At 41.7% G+C, this 13,435-nt stretch overlaps 1 protein-coding gene across 1 annotated transcript in view; it reads right to left on the bottom strand.

The window, feature by feature from the left end:
• Positions 1 to 11,601: 11,601 nt before the first annotated feature.
• LOC311121124 (annexin A5-like) overlaps positions 11,602 to 13,435 on the bottom strand; it is a 35,662-nt gene continuing 33,828 nt past the window's right edge. Inside the window, exon 10 of the mRNA XM_084195653.1 lies at positions 11,602 to 12,007. Coding sequence (XP_084051779.1) covers positions 11,945 to 12,007 — 63 coding nt within the window. The 3' untranslated portion in view covers positions 11,602 to 11,944. The remainder of the gene's footprint in view (positions 12,008 to 13,435) is intronic.

The following is a 13,435-nucleotide window of genomic DNA, read 5'->3' as shown; positions in this document are numbered from 1 at the left end:
CAGAGCCGTCCAGCCTGGATCCGCCAGAGCCGTCCAGCCTGGATCCGCCAGAGCCGTCCCGCCAGGATCCGCCAGAGTCGTCCCGCCAGGATCCGCCAGAGCCGTCCCGCCAGGATCCGCCAGAGCCAGCCAGCCAGGATCCGCCATCTAGCCCGGTGCTGCCCCTTAGTCCTGTACTGCCCTTCAGCCCGGTGCTGCCCCTTAGTCCGGTGCTGCCCCTGAGTCCGGTGCCGCCCCTTAGCCTGGTGCTGACCCGTAGTCCGGTACTGCCTCTTAGCCCGGTGCTGCCCTTTAGTCCGGTGCTGCCCCGTAGTCCGGTACTGCCCCTTAGCCCGGTGCTGCCCCTCAGTCCTGTACTGCCCTTTAGTCCGGTACTGCCCCGTAGTCCGGTGCTGCCCCTTGTCCCGGTGCTGCCCCTTATCCCGGTGCTGCCCCTTAGTCCGGTGCTGCCCCTTAGTCCGGTACTGTCCCGTAGTCAGGTGCCGCCCCTGAGTCCGGTGCCGCCCCTTAATCCAGTGGGGTTGAGTTGGGGGGTGGTCATGAGGAAGGGAGGACGGAAGCGGAGAGTGACTAAGGTGGGATGGGGACCACGACCAGAAGCAGAACCGCCACCGTGGACAGACGCCCACCCAGACCCTCCCCTAGACTGTATGCTGGTGCGCCCGGAGTTCGCACCTTTAGGGGGGGTACTGTCACACTCTGGCTCCAGGACTTGTGTATTTGAGCCAGGGTGTATGTTGTTTGTTGGGTTTTGGGTGTAATTTTATGTTTGCATGTCTGTCACGTTTATTTCTAGGTGAGGAGTTCTGTTGTGTCTATTTCTAGGTTGTGGTTGTGTTTCCTTGTTTGTATTCATTGACTCCCAATCGGAGGTAACGAGTGTCAGCTGTCGGCTCGTTATCTCTGATTGGGAGCCATATTTAAGATGTAGGTTTTCTTGTGTTAGTTGTGGGTTATTGTTCCATGTTCCAGTGTCTCTGTTTATTGGACTTCACGCATCGTCTTTGTTTGTTTTGTTTTCGTGAGTACGTTAATTAATAAATCATGTTCACTCGCAACGCTGCGCTTTGGTCCGCTTCCTCATTGGTAGACGATCGTGACACACCCAAAACACACAGATCATCTGTAGCTTCAACATCAAGTGAAGTTCATTGGAGGAACAATAATCTTAAATGTTTTGGAGAAACTCATCCTAGATGCACTAAACACTACTATAAATCAGCCTAGCCTCAAATGATCTCCCTCCATTCTACTGGTCTAGTGTAATAACCTATTCTATAATGATCTCCCTGCATTGCACTGGTCTAGTGTAATAACCTATTCTATAATGATCTCCCTCCATTCTACTGGTCTAGTGTGATAACCTATTCTATAATGATCTCCCTCCATTCCACTGGTCTAGTGTAATAACCTATTCTATAATGATCTCCCTCCATTCTACTGGTCTAGTGTAATAACCTATTCTATAATGATCTCCCTCCATTCTACTGGTCTAGTGTAATAACCCATTCTATAATGATCTCCCTCCATTCTACTGGTCTAGTGTAATAACCTATTCTATAATGATCCCCCTCCATTCTACTGGTCTAGTGTAATAACCCATTCTATAATGATCTCCCTCCATTCCACTGGTCTAGTGTAATAACCTATTCTATAATGATCTCCCTCCATTCTACTGGTCTAGTGTAATAACCCATTCTATAATGATCTCCCTCCATTCTACTGGTCTAATGTAATAACCTATTCTATAATGATCTCCCTCCATTCTACTGGTCTAGTGTAATAACCCATTCTATAATGATCTCCCTCCATTCCACTGGTCTAGTGTAATAACCTATTCTATAATGATCTCCCTCCATTCTACTGGTCTAGTGTAATAACCTATTCTATAATGATCTCCCTCCATTCTACTGGTCTAGTGTAATAATCTATTCTATAATGATCTCCCTCCATTCTACTGGTCTAGTGTAATAACCTATTCTATAATGATCTCCCTCCATTCTACTGGTCTAGTGTAATAACCTATTCTATAATGATCTCCCTCCATTCTACTGGTCTAGTGTAATAACCTATTCTATAATGATCTCCCTCCATTCTACTGGTCTAGTGTAATAACCTATTCTATAATGATATCCCTCCATTCTACTGGTCTAGTGTAATAACCTATTCTATAATGATCTCCCTCCATTCTACTGGTCTAGTGTAATAACCTATTCTATAATGATCTCCCTCCATTCTACTGGTCTAGTGTAATAACCTATTCTATAATGATCTCCCTCCATTCCACTGGTCTAGTGTAATAATCTATTCTATAATGATCTCCCTCCATTCTACTGGTCTAGTGTAATAACCTATTCTATAATGATCTCCCTCCATTCTACTGGTCTAGTGTAATAACCTATTCTATAATGATATCCCTCCATTCTACTGGTCTAGTGTAATAACCCATTCTATAATGATATCCCTCTATTCTACTGGTCTAGTGTAATAACCTATTCTATAATGATCTCCCTCCATTCTACTGGTCTAGTGTAATAACCTATTCTATAATGATATCCCTCTATTCTACTGGTCTAGTGTAATAACCTATTCTATAATGATATCCCTCTATTCTACTGGTCTAGTGTAATAACCCATTCTATAATGATCTCCCTCCATTCTACTGGTCTAGTGTAATAACCTATTCTATAATGATCTCCCTCCATTCTACTGGTCTAGTGTAATAACCTATTCTATAATGATCTCCCTCCATTCTACTGGTCTAGTGTAATAACCTATTCTATAATGATCTCCCTCCATTCTACTGGTCTAGTGTAATAACCTATTCTATAATGATCTCCCTCCATTCTACTGGTCTAGTGTAATAACCTATTCTATAATGATCTCCCTCCATTCTACTGGTCTAGTGTAATAACCCATTCTATAATGATCTCCCTCCATTCTACTGGTCTAGTGTAATAACCTATTCTATAATGATCTCCCTCTACTCTACTGGTGTAGTGTAATAACCTATTCTATAATAATCTCCCTCCATTCTACTGGTCTAGTGTAATAACCTATTCTATAATGATCTCCCTCCATTCTACTGGTGTAGTGTAATAACCTATTCTATAATGATCTCCCTCCATTCTACTGGTCTAGTGTAATAACCTATTCTATAATGATCTCCCTCCATTCTACTGGTCTAGTGTAATAACTAGGGGTGTAACGATTCATCTACTACATCGATGTATCGATTTATATTCATATGATCCAACTACATCGATCTGTGTGCGGCGAGTTGGCCTTTTGGACAACATATATCGATCTAACATCGTTTTAAAATGTAATAAATCGATTGTATCGATACTAGGAAATAACCCACTGGATTTAAGCACGTCAGACTTTATATGCAGGGGTGCACATAACTGGTACGCAGATACGCAAGCGCGACAAAAATCAGGAATGAGTAATGCCACTTGTGTTACTACGCGCCTTTGCGTACTTGACCGATCTTCTCATCTAACCTTACACATGACATGTTGCTTGTCAACTACTGTCAGGGATGTCCAAAAAGCAACAGACATTAAGCAGCCTTTTTGGCGTTTCGCCACCTACAAAGAAACGCCAACTGGAGCCAGAGCCGAAGAAAATACTTTTTTCGGAAAAGTGGCTCCAAGATGTGCAGTGGCTTGAAGCTAACGATGAGCGCACTGAAATGTGGTGCAAGATTTGCCGCTCAAATCCACATCTAGCAGACAAAACAGGTGCATTTTATAAAGGCTCAAAGAATTTCAACCATCCTTTATTTGACCAACATGAAAAGAGCAAGGAGCACACGAATGTGGCGCAAGCCATTGCTAAAAGCTAGCCGAGAATAAATGCATAAAGCTAAACACGCACGTCCCATGTCTTCCTATTCTGAGGATGTTCCTTTACTGAATGCTTTTTGATGGATCTGAGGACATCACAAAAACTGAGCAGGAAATAGTTTACATTGTGTCTGTGTCCAGCAACGGAGAGTTTACTTCGGACTTTATTGGACTGATTGAATTGGGTGCTGACCGAACCGCACAGGCCATAACAGACGGACTTGTGAGACTTTTCCAGGACACAGGCTTGGATGACTGGACAACAAAGTTGGTCGCTGTGTGCACAGACGGGGCTGCTGTCAACGTAGGTATGGGTAAGTTTCATAATACCAGATGGTCTGCATGGAGGCATGAAACACTGTTAAAAATATCAAGACTATTGCCAGCCATTAAAATGCAACTGGTTACCAGGTATTTATTTCAGTCACACTGGTTGAATTTTTGGCTAAAAGGTTACTGAATCGATTTCAAGTCACTGAATCGTTTCGGATCGTATCGTTCTAAATGAATCAATATCGTCCTTGAATCGTATCGACAACCACGAATCGTGATACAAATCGAATCGTTGTTAAAACGAATCGTTCCACCCCTAGTAATAACCTATTCTATAATGATCTCCCTCCATTCTACTGGTCTAGTGTAATAACCCATTCTATAATGATATCCCTCCATTCTACTGGTCTAGTGTAATAACCCATTCTATAATGATCTCCCTCTATTCTACTGGTCTAGTGTAATAACCTATTCTATAATGATCTCCCTCCATTCTACTGGTCTAGTGTAATAACCCATTATATAATGATCTCCCTCCATTCTACTGGTCTAGTGTAATAACCTATTCTATAATGATCTCCCTCCATTCTACTGGTCTAGTGTAATAACCTATTCTATAATGATCTCCCTCCATTCTACTGGTCTAGTGTAATAACCTATTCTATAATGATCTCCCTCCATTCTACTGGTCTAGTGTAATAACCTATTCTATAATGATCTCCCTCCATTCTACTGGTCTAGTGTAATAACCTATTATATAATGATCTCCCTTCATTCTACTGGTCTAGTGTAATAACCTATTCTATAATGATATCCCTCCATTCTACTGGTCTAGTGTAATAACCCATTCTATAATGATCTCCCTCCATTCTACTGGTCTAGTGTAATAACCTATTCTATAATGATCTCCCTCCATTCTACTGGTCTAGTGTAATAACCTATTCTATAATGATCTCCCTCCATTCTACTGGTCTAGTGTAATAACCTATTCTATAATGATCTCCCTCCATTCTACTGGTCTAGTGTAATAACCTATTATATAATGATCTCCCTCCATTCTACTGGTGTAGTGTAATAACCTATTCTATAATGATCTCCCTCCATTCTACTGGTCTAGTGTAATAACCCATTCTATAATGATCTCCCTCTATTCTACTGGTCTAGTGTAATAACCCATTCTATAATGATCTCCCTCCATTCTACTGGTCTAGTGTAATAACCCATTCTATAATGATCTCCCTCCATTCTACTGGTCTAGTGTAATAACCCATTCTATAATGATCTCCCTCTATTCTACTGGTCTAGTGTAATAACCTATTCTATAATGATCTCCCTCCATTCTACTGGTCTAGTGTAATAACCTATTCTATAATGATCTCCCTCCATTCCACTGGTCTAGTGTTTTAACCCATTCTATATTGTGTTCATACTGTCTACTGTTCTGTGTTCATACTGTCTGTTGTTCTGTGTTCATACCGTCTGTTGTTCTGTGTTCATACTGTCTGTTGTTCTGTGTTCATACTGTCTGTTGTTCTGTGTTCATACTGTCTGTTGTTCTGTGTTCATACTGTCTGTTGTTCTGTGTTCATACTGTCTACTGTTCTGTGTTCATACTGTCTGTTGTTCTGTGTTCATACCGTCTGTTGTTCTGTGTTCATACTGTCTGTTGTTCTGTGTTCATACTGTCTGTTGTTCTGTGTTCATACTGTCTGTTGTTCTGTGTTCATACTGTCTACTGTTCTGTGTTCATACTGTCTGTTGTTCTGTGTTCATACTGTCTGTTGTTCTGTGTTCATACTGTCTGTTGTTCTGTGTTCATACTGTCTGTTGTTCTGTGTTCATACTGTCTACTGTTCTGTGTTCATACTGTCTGTTGTTCTGTGTTCATACTGTCTGTTGTTCTGTGTTCATACTGTCTGTTATTCTGTGTTCATACTGTCTGTTGTTCTGTGTTCATACTGTCTGTTGTTCTGTGTTCATACTGTCTGTTGTTCTGTGTTCATACTGTCTACTGTTCTGTGTTCATACTGTCTGTTGTTCTGTGTTCATACTGTCTACTGTTCTGTGTTCATACTGTCTGTTGTTCTGTGTTCATACTGTCTGTTGTTCTGTGTTCATACTGTCTACTGTTCTGTGTTCATACTGTCTACTGTTCTGTGTTCATACTGTCTGTTGTTCTGTGTTCATACTGTCTGTTGTTCTGTGTTCATACTGTCTGTTGTTCTGTGTTCATACTGTCTACTGTTCTGTGTTCATACTGTCTGTTGTTCTGTGTTCATACTGTCTGTTGTTCTGTGTTCATACTGTCTGTTGTTCTGTGTTCATACTGTCTGTTGTTCTGTGTTCATACTGTCTGTTGTTCTGTGTTCATACTGTCTGTTATTCTGTTAGTCAACTTACCATTGTGGTAGATTGGTGATAGTTGGTTTGATTAGGAGAAGGAGGTGGGGTCTGAAAAGAGAAACGCACTCAGAATCACAACCTAGACGTTTCAAAAGCCGTCAAAAACGTTTCCACTTTTAAAGCCAATCATTGATATTATCCACTAGATGACCTCTAGCAGGCGCTGTGTTGAAGCCACCGTGCCTCCATCTTGGAACTCCCTCACCGTTGCTATTCATGTCTACTTTCATTTTTTGCCACATTTATTCTACTACAGACACCTTAATGCATACTTTTAAATTATATTATGTGAGCTAAACACACAAATAAGAAAACATTAAAACATTTTCCTTTAAGTATAATTTTTAGAGATTGCTAAATGTTTTTGTTTTTTTAAACTTTAAATTCATGTCATTGTGTCCTTGAAACTGTAGAATTCCATTCATTCCTAAGGAGAACTGCTCCTACTGGGGAGGGCCAATATGGACCGGTGGCTTCAATGCCTCTCAATGGCCAATACATAGAATCTGCAATCCAGGGTTTATATACACGTCATTGGCAGTAACCCAGTCTGCCTTCAATTTGAGTTACTTAATGAGAGGGGGCAGCACTGAGCTAGCCTGCAACGTCACTTCCTGGAGAAGCTCAAACTGCACAAGTTATGTTTCCATGGCTGCGTTTAGACAGGCAGCCCAATTCTGAAAATGTTTTCACTAATTGGTATTTTGACCAATCAGATCAGCTCTGAAAGAGATGTGAAAAGATCCGATGTGATTGGTCAAAATACCAATTAGTGGAAAAAATATCAGAATTGGACTGCCTGTGTAAACGTAGCCCGTGAGATGCCATCTTAAAACAACTCAATTTAACTTCAATGTGCTGTCACATTATCTGTGGGTTTGTCCATTCGTTTCACAGTCATTGGGCGCGTTTGAGTGGTAAGGCGAAAGCGACCGACTGTAGACGAAAGTGGAGGAGTGAAGTCGGGGGGAGGTCCATCTGCAACAGCCGAAAGTCAGACACTGATGTGGTTTTCCAACAGCAAGGCTCAGATCAACATGGCAGTGTTGTCCTTGTTTATAAACGTTTTTAAATAAACATGTCTCCAACCCCCCCATATCACACACACTCACAAACTGAAATCATGTGCACATTGTACAATCAATTAGTGAGAGAGAGACTCAAAACATCACATTCATTTGTGTATATATCCACTGGATACATGAATCACGGCAAAGTTAGTTCCTGTTTCAGTCACGTCTTTGGTCACGTTAGTGTGAGTAAAAAATATAACTTTGGTTTTAGAATGTGTATGTTTATCCAGTCGGATAAACACTCCAATCAGCCTCCCCGACCGCTCGGAGGCGTCTGCATGGTCCTAAAGCACTGTTGCCTCATTTTGTATCACGTTCCAATTTTTGTCCAACTGGGGGGAGGGGACAAAAATACAATTTCAGAATGTGGGGCTCCCCAGTGAAAGTCGCGCCCCTGTTCATCCACCCACAATGCAGGCGATGGCTGCAGGAGGAAGCTGGGGAAGAGGAACTGCAGAAACGTACAGTCGACTGCAGTCGAAACTTCATGACCTCCGATCACATGATTTCTGTAGAGTTCATGCAGTCGACATGTAGGCACTAGTCAGACAATTTTTATCCCCCCATAATGCAACACACGTTGAAAGACTGTGGCCAACGGTAGGTCACCGACTTGACAAAAGTGATCTGCTCGAACGCGCCCACTGGTTCACACACAGGTGTTCAGGGCTGGGCCAGATAGCTAATTAGCACAGGTGTTCAGGGCTGGGCCAGATAGCTCATTAGCACAGGTGGTCCCTCTATCTTCTGTAAACCAGCACTGTAACATGGAGATGTGGCCAACACTAACCCTATAAACGTTGTATAGTCATTTAACCTTCAGTGTTTTATAAAAATATTTCTCGCTGATACGCAAGGGAAGCGTTTTAACATTCAGAATGAGTGTTGGGGGTTTTAATAAAACTCCCCCCGGCTAGAAGACACTATCATCAATAGGCGGTAAAGGTAGTTAGCGTCTGAATGTGTTAGCCCAGGGGTTCCCAAACGTTTTAAAGTGATGTAATCAACGGCCAATGTTTACTTTTTAAAAATCGGGGCTATAACAGTCTATTACAAATCAGCCTGACAGTACTTCTGACAGTATTTCAATCCTAAGGAAGTATGGTTTGAAGTGGCATCTGAAACGCATCAGAAAGGCATTGGGAAGTTCAGAAGATCATCAGGCAATACTTTTGTATGATCTTCTGTGTAGAAAAGATTCAGAACATCATTGACGATGTTATTTTCCCCCCGAGTCTGATTTAGTGCCTGGTCTAGTCCACTCTGTTCCAGAAGACACATACTGTATGTGTTCCTGAGAGTCTTATCTTTCAGTGATGGAGGTCAAAATATTTGGTAGTTTAAACGGTTGGAAAGATAGACCGCATTTAGCCTACCGGAGGTTGTTAACATAAACCCTGGTTCTATGAACCATCTCAATTGTATTTATTTAGTCCATAATGTGATAGAATCCTGGTGTATCTCACCGCTCACACAATAAACATCAACTGTCTGATCCCAACTTAACAACTCAAACTCACTATCTGATGTTGTCGGTTAACAACAGCGGTAGAAACTTACCGGAGATCGAGTCTGCAGGCTGCACCGGAGCTCAGTGAATGGAGAAAGAGAAAGAGAGAGCGCAAGAGGGACGGTGAGAAAGTGGAAAAACAAGTTCCCTGAACCCGACCCCACCCTATGTGACTTAACAGCTCACACACAGCCACTCGTCAAACCGGCTGAAGGAAACGGTTTGTAAATGTGTTGTCTGACTGTAGTGGCTTTAGGGGACTTTTATTCAACAGAAACGGGGTAAATAGAGAAATGACGCCTCTACGGCTAATGAGAACAGATGTTGGTAAGTAATGATGATAATCAAGGAGCGTTTCACCACGTCTAGTTGAACTAACCTTCCAATGAGTTGCATTATTTTCCAGAGAACGCACAGAGCCCCCGAGTTGATTATCCGTTTTTTTTTTTACCATGTCTATAATTTAACACATTTGCAACACTAGAAATGTGTTCACGTCAAGTAAGTTTACTAGATAGCTACAGTAATTGCCTTGGTAACCAAACAAACAGATTTGCTAATTTAGCTAACCAAACCATCAGGCTTAGCCAATCAATGATGGGTGTGTTGGTAAATTCAATCTGGAGTGCCAGAGTGCGCTCTGTGCGTTTGTAAATTCAGAGCGTTCTGCCCTCACGACGGCAGTCAAGCACCAAAGCTAACTAGCTTGCTAGCTACTTCCAGACACAAATGAGAGAACACCTCACTGGGGCCATTTTACTCGACCGAGCTGAGCTGGCTAGGCTGTTTTCCTGTTATCCAGAGCGTTGGCGACTGTAACGGTGCTGCTGGCAATTTATTTACACTTTTTTTTGCTGACACATCTACTCCATTTGGTGGGTGTGGCAGGGTTTGGCTTGAAGCAAAGAGGGATGGAATTGAAGGGCAGCGGTGCATTTTGAACCCACAACCCAAACCCCTTTTCAACTGCTTGTTCAGAACGGCACTATTTCCATTTAATTGAATGTTGTATTAAACATTGCTTTACTGAACACAGCTCTGGTGAGTTTTCTACTCCAAAATTAATTAAAATTAAATGAAATGTTCTCCATTTGAAAAATTTCATTTTCTACATGTCTTATTGGTGCTTATGAATTGACCATGTTAAATGTGACTGTACTTCTTCATTTGTTACCAGTTAGCTCACAGAGTTAAGGGTTTGATAAGAACAGACAGAGAAAGAGGAGCTATTGCTCCATTCTCCTTACAAGCCTTGCGCAACTTTTTTCCCCCTCACAAACCACGGCCTCTGAGGACCGGCCAAACCACGGCCTCTGAGGACATCTTTATATAGACTAGGGACTATATCACTCTTTATATAGACTAGGGACTATATCACTCTTTATATAGACTAGGGACTATATCACTCTTTATATAGACTAGGGACTATATCACTCTTTATATAGACTAGGGACTATATCACTCTTTATATAGACTAGGGACTATATCACTCTTTATATAGTCTAGGGACTATATCACTCTTTATATAGACTAGGGACTATATCACTCTTTATATAGTCTAGGGACTATATCACTCTTTATATAGACTAGGGACTATATCACTCTTTATATAGACTAGGGACTATATCACTCTTTATATAGTCTAGGGACTATATCACTCTTTATATAGACTAGGGACTATATCACTCTTTATATAGACTAGGGACTATATCACTCTTTATATAGACTAGGGACTATATCACTCTTTATATAGACTAGGGACTATATCACTCTTTATATAGACTAGGGACTATATCACTCTTTATATAGACTAGGGACTATATCACTCTTTATATAGACTAGGGACTATATCACTCTTTATATAGTCTAGGGACTATATCACTCTTTATATAGACTAGGGACTATATCACTCTTTATATAGACTAGGGACTATATCACTCTTTATATAGTCTAGGGACTATGTCACTGTGGCCAGTTTATTTTCTTTCTTTCTGTTTTTCTTTGTCTTCTGCCCACATCTCATCATGTTGCAATACAAACTTTCTCCATTTAATTTGAATATTTCTATATTTGCCGGACATGTAAATGAAATGTAAATGAATAAAGGTTGATTTCATGAAGACCGAGGAGAAGCAGCCTGTGGCATTACATGTCATTACATCCCGACAACAGAAACAGGGATAATTTAATATCAGGGTTGGGGTCAATTCCATTTCAATTGCAGTCAATTGAGAAATTAAACCCAATTCCAATTAGAAATGTTCCTCATTGAAACGAATTGTAGAGAGTTTGAATTTCAGTGTACCTCCTGAATAGACTGGAGTTGTTTATCTGTCAGATGTTATTTTAGATGACTGCGTATCATGTGTTGTTATAATCACAATAAAACCTCAAACTACGGATCAATGAATAAAAGTTTAAACAGTTGTGTCTCCTAGTGACCATGTGATCTCACTACACAGACACAGACAGACACGTCTCACTACAAACCTGCTATTAAAACCTTTATTACGTCTTCACTGTTGCCTTACAAACAGTAAAACATTAAAACAGTGTTTGGTTGTTATATTACTGATATATAAAATGACTTCTGGCATTAATATGACTTTAATGCTGTAGATCTGAAGCAGAGTAAAGCTGGAAGGATGTTAGCTACCTGACAGAAACACACAGGGTTAAAGTCTTATCACTCATAACCAATCACAGGGCTGCACTGGGGCCAGCAGAGCTCTCCTATTGGCTGACACAGGACTCAGAGAGTGATTGACCGCTAGAGGGGCCAGTCAGAGCGAAGGTCTCTCCGGGTACCGCCCCTTCAGGGATCACCGCCATGGTTACGCATCATCGCCACCACAGAGCAGGAGGAGGGCCTTACGGTGGTCACCAGAAGTATCACCCTGAAACACACACACACTTACTCATAGAAGCAGACCATATGTAAAGTCCATAGAAAGAGAGGTAGAGGCAGAGAGAGAGAGAGAGGTAGAGGCAGAGAGAGAGAGAGAGAGAGACAGAGAGAGAGAGAGACAGAGAGAGAGGTACAGAGAGAGAGAGACAGAGAGAGAGAGAGAGAGAGACTGGAGAGAGAGAGAGAGAGAGAGAGAGAGAGAGAGAGAGAGAGAGAGAGAGAGGTACAGAGAGAGGGTGCGAGAGAGAGAGAGACAGTCTCTGATTAGAAACTAGATGTTTGGTTTTCCCTAGACATAATGGGATCCACGTCATCCAAAAAGTTGACTCAAGTTTGCCAAAAAGCACCTGGGTGATCATCAAGACTCTTGGAAGAACGTTCTATGGACAGATGATTCAAAAGTATAACTTGTTGGACGACGTGGGTCCCACTATGTCTGGCGAAAACCAAACTCTGCATTCCACAGTAAGAACCTCCCACCAACGGTCAAGCATGGTGGTGGTGGTGTGATGGTTTGGGGATGCTTTGCTGCCTCAGGACCTGGACGACTTGCCTTAATAGAAGGAACCATGAATTCTGCTCTGTGTCAGAGAATTCTACAGGAGAATGTCAGACCATCCGTCTGTGAGCTGACGCTGAAGCGCAGCTGGGTCATGCAGCAAGACAATGATCCAAAACACACAATCAAGTCTACATGAAAATGGTTAAAAAGAAACATTTGAAGTTTTGGAATGGCCTAGTCAAAGTCCAGACCTAATCCCAATTGAGATGTTGTGGCAGGACTTGAAATGAGCAATTCATGCTTGAAAACCAACAAATGTTGCCGAGTTAAAGCAGTTCTGCATGCAAGAGTGGGCCAAAACTCCTCACAGCGATGTGAGAGACTGATCAACAACTTCAGGAAGCATTTGGTTGCAGTCATTGCAGCTAAAGGTGGTACAACCAGTTATTGAGTGTAAGGGGGAATTACTTTTTCACACAGGGGAATTTGGTGTTGCATAACTTTGTATACCATACAGAGCCCCAGGACAGCAACACAATTAGACCCAACCAAATCATGAGAAAACTAAAAGATAATTACTTGACACATTGGAAAGAATTTACTAAAAAACTGAGCAAACTAGAATGCTATTTGGCCCTAAACAGAGAGTACACAGTGGCAGAATACCTGACCACTGTGACTGACCCAAAATTAAGGAAAGCTTTGACTATGTACAGACTCAGTGAGCATAGCCTTGCTATTGAGAAAGGCCGCCGTAGGCAGACCTGGCTCTCAAGAGAAGACAGGCTATGTGCACACTGCCCACACAATGAGATGGAAACTGAGCTGCACTTCCTAACCTCCTGCCAAATGTATGACCATATTAGAGACACATATTTCCCTTAGATTACACAGACCCACAAATAATTCAAAAAA

This window comes from Coregonus lavaretus (assembly GCF_964263955.1).
Source record: "Coregonus lavaretus genome assembly, contig: HAP1_SCAFFOLD_3569, whole genome shotgun sequence".
Classification (NCBI taxonomy): Eukaryota; Metazoa; Chordata; class Actinopteri; order Salmoniformes; family Salmonidae; genus Coregonus; species Coregonus lavaretus.
The sequence above is the reverse complement of the archived record's forward strand: the minus strand, read 5'-3'. Positions and strand labels throughout refer to the sequence as shown.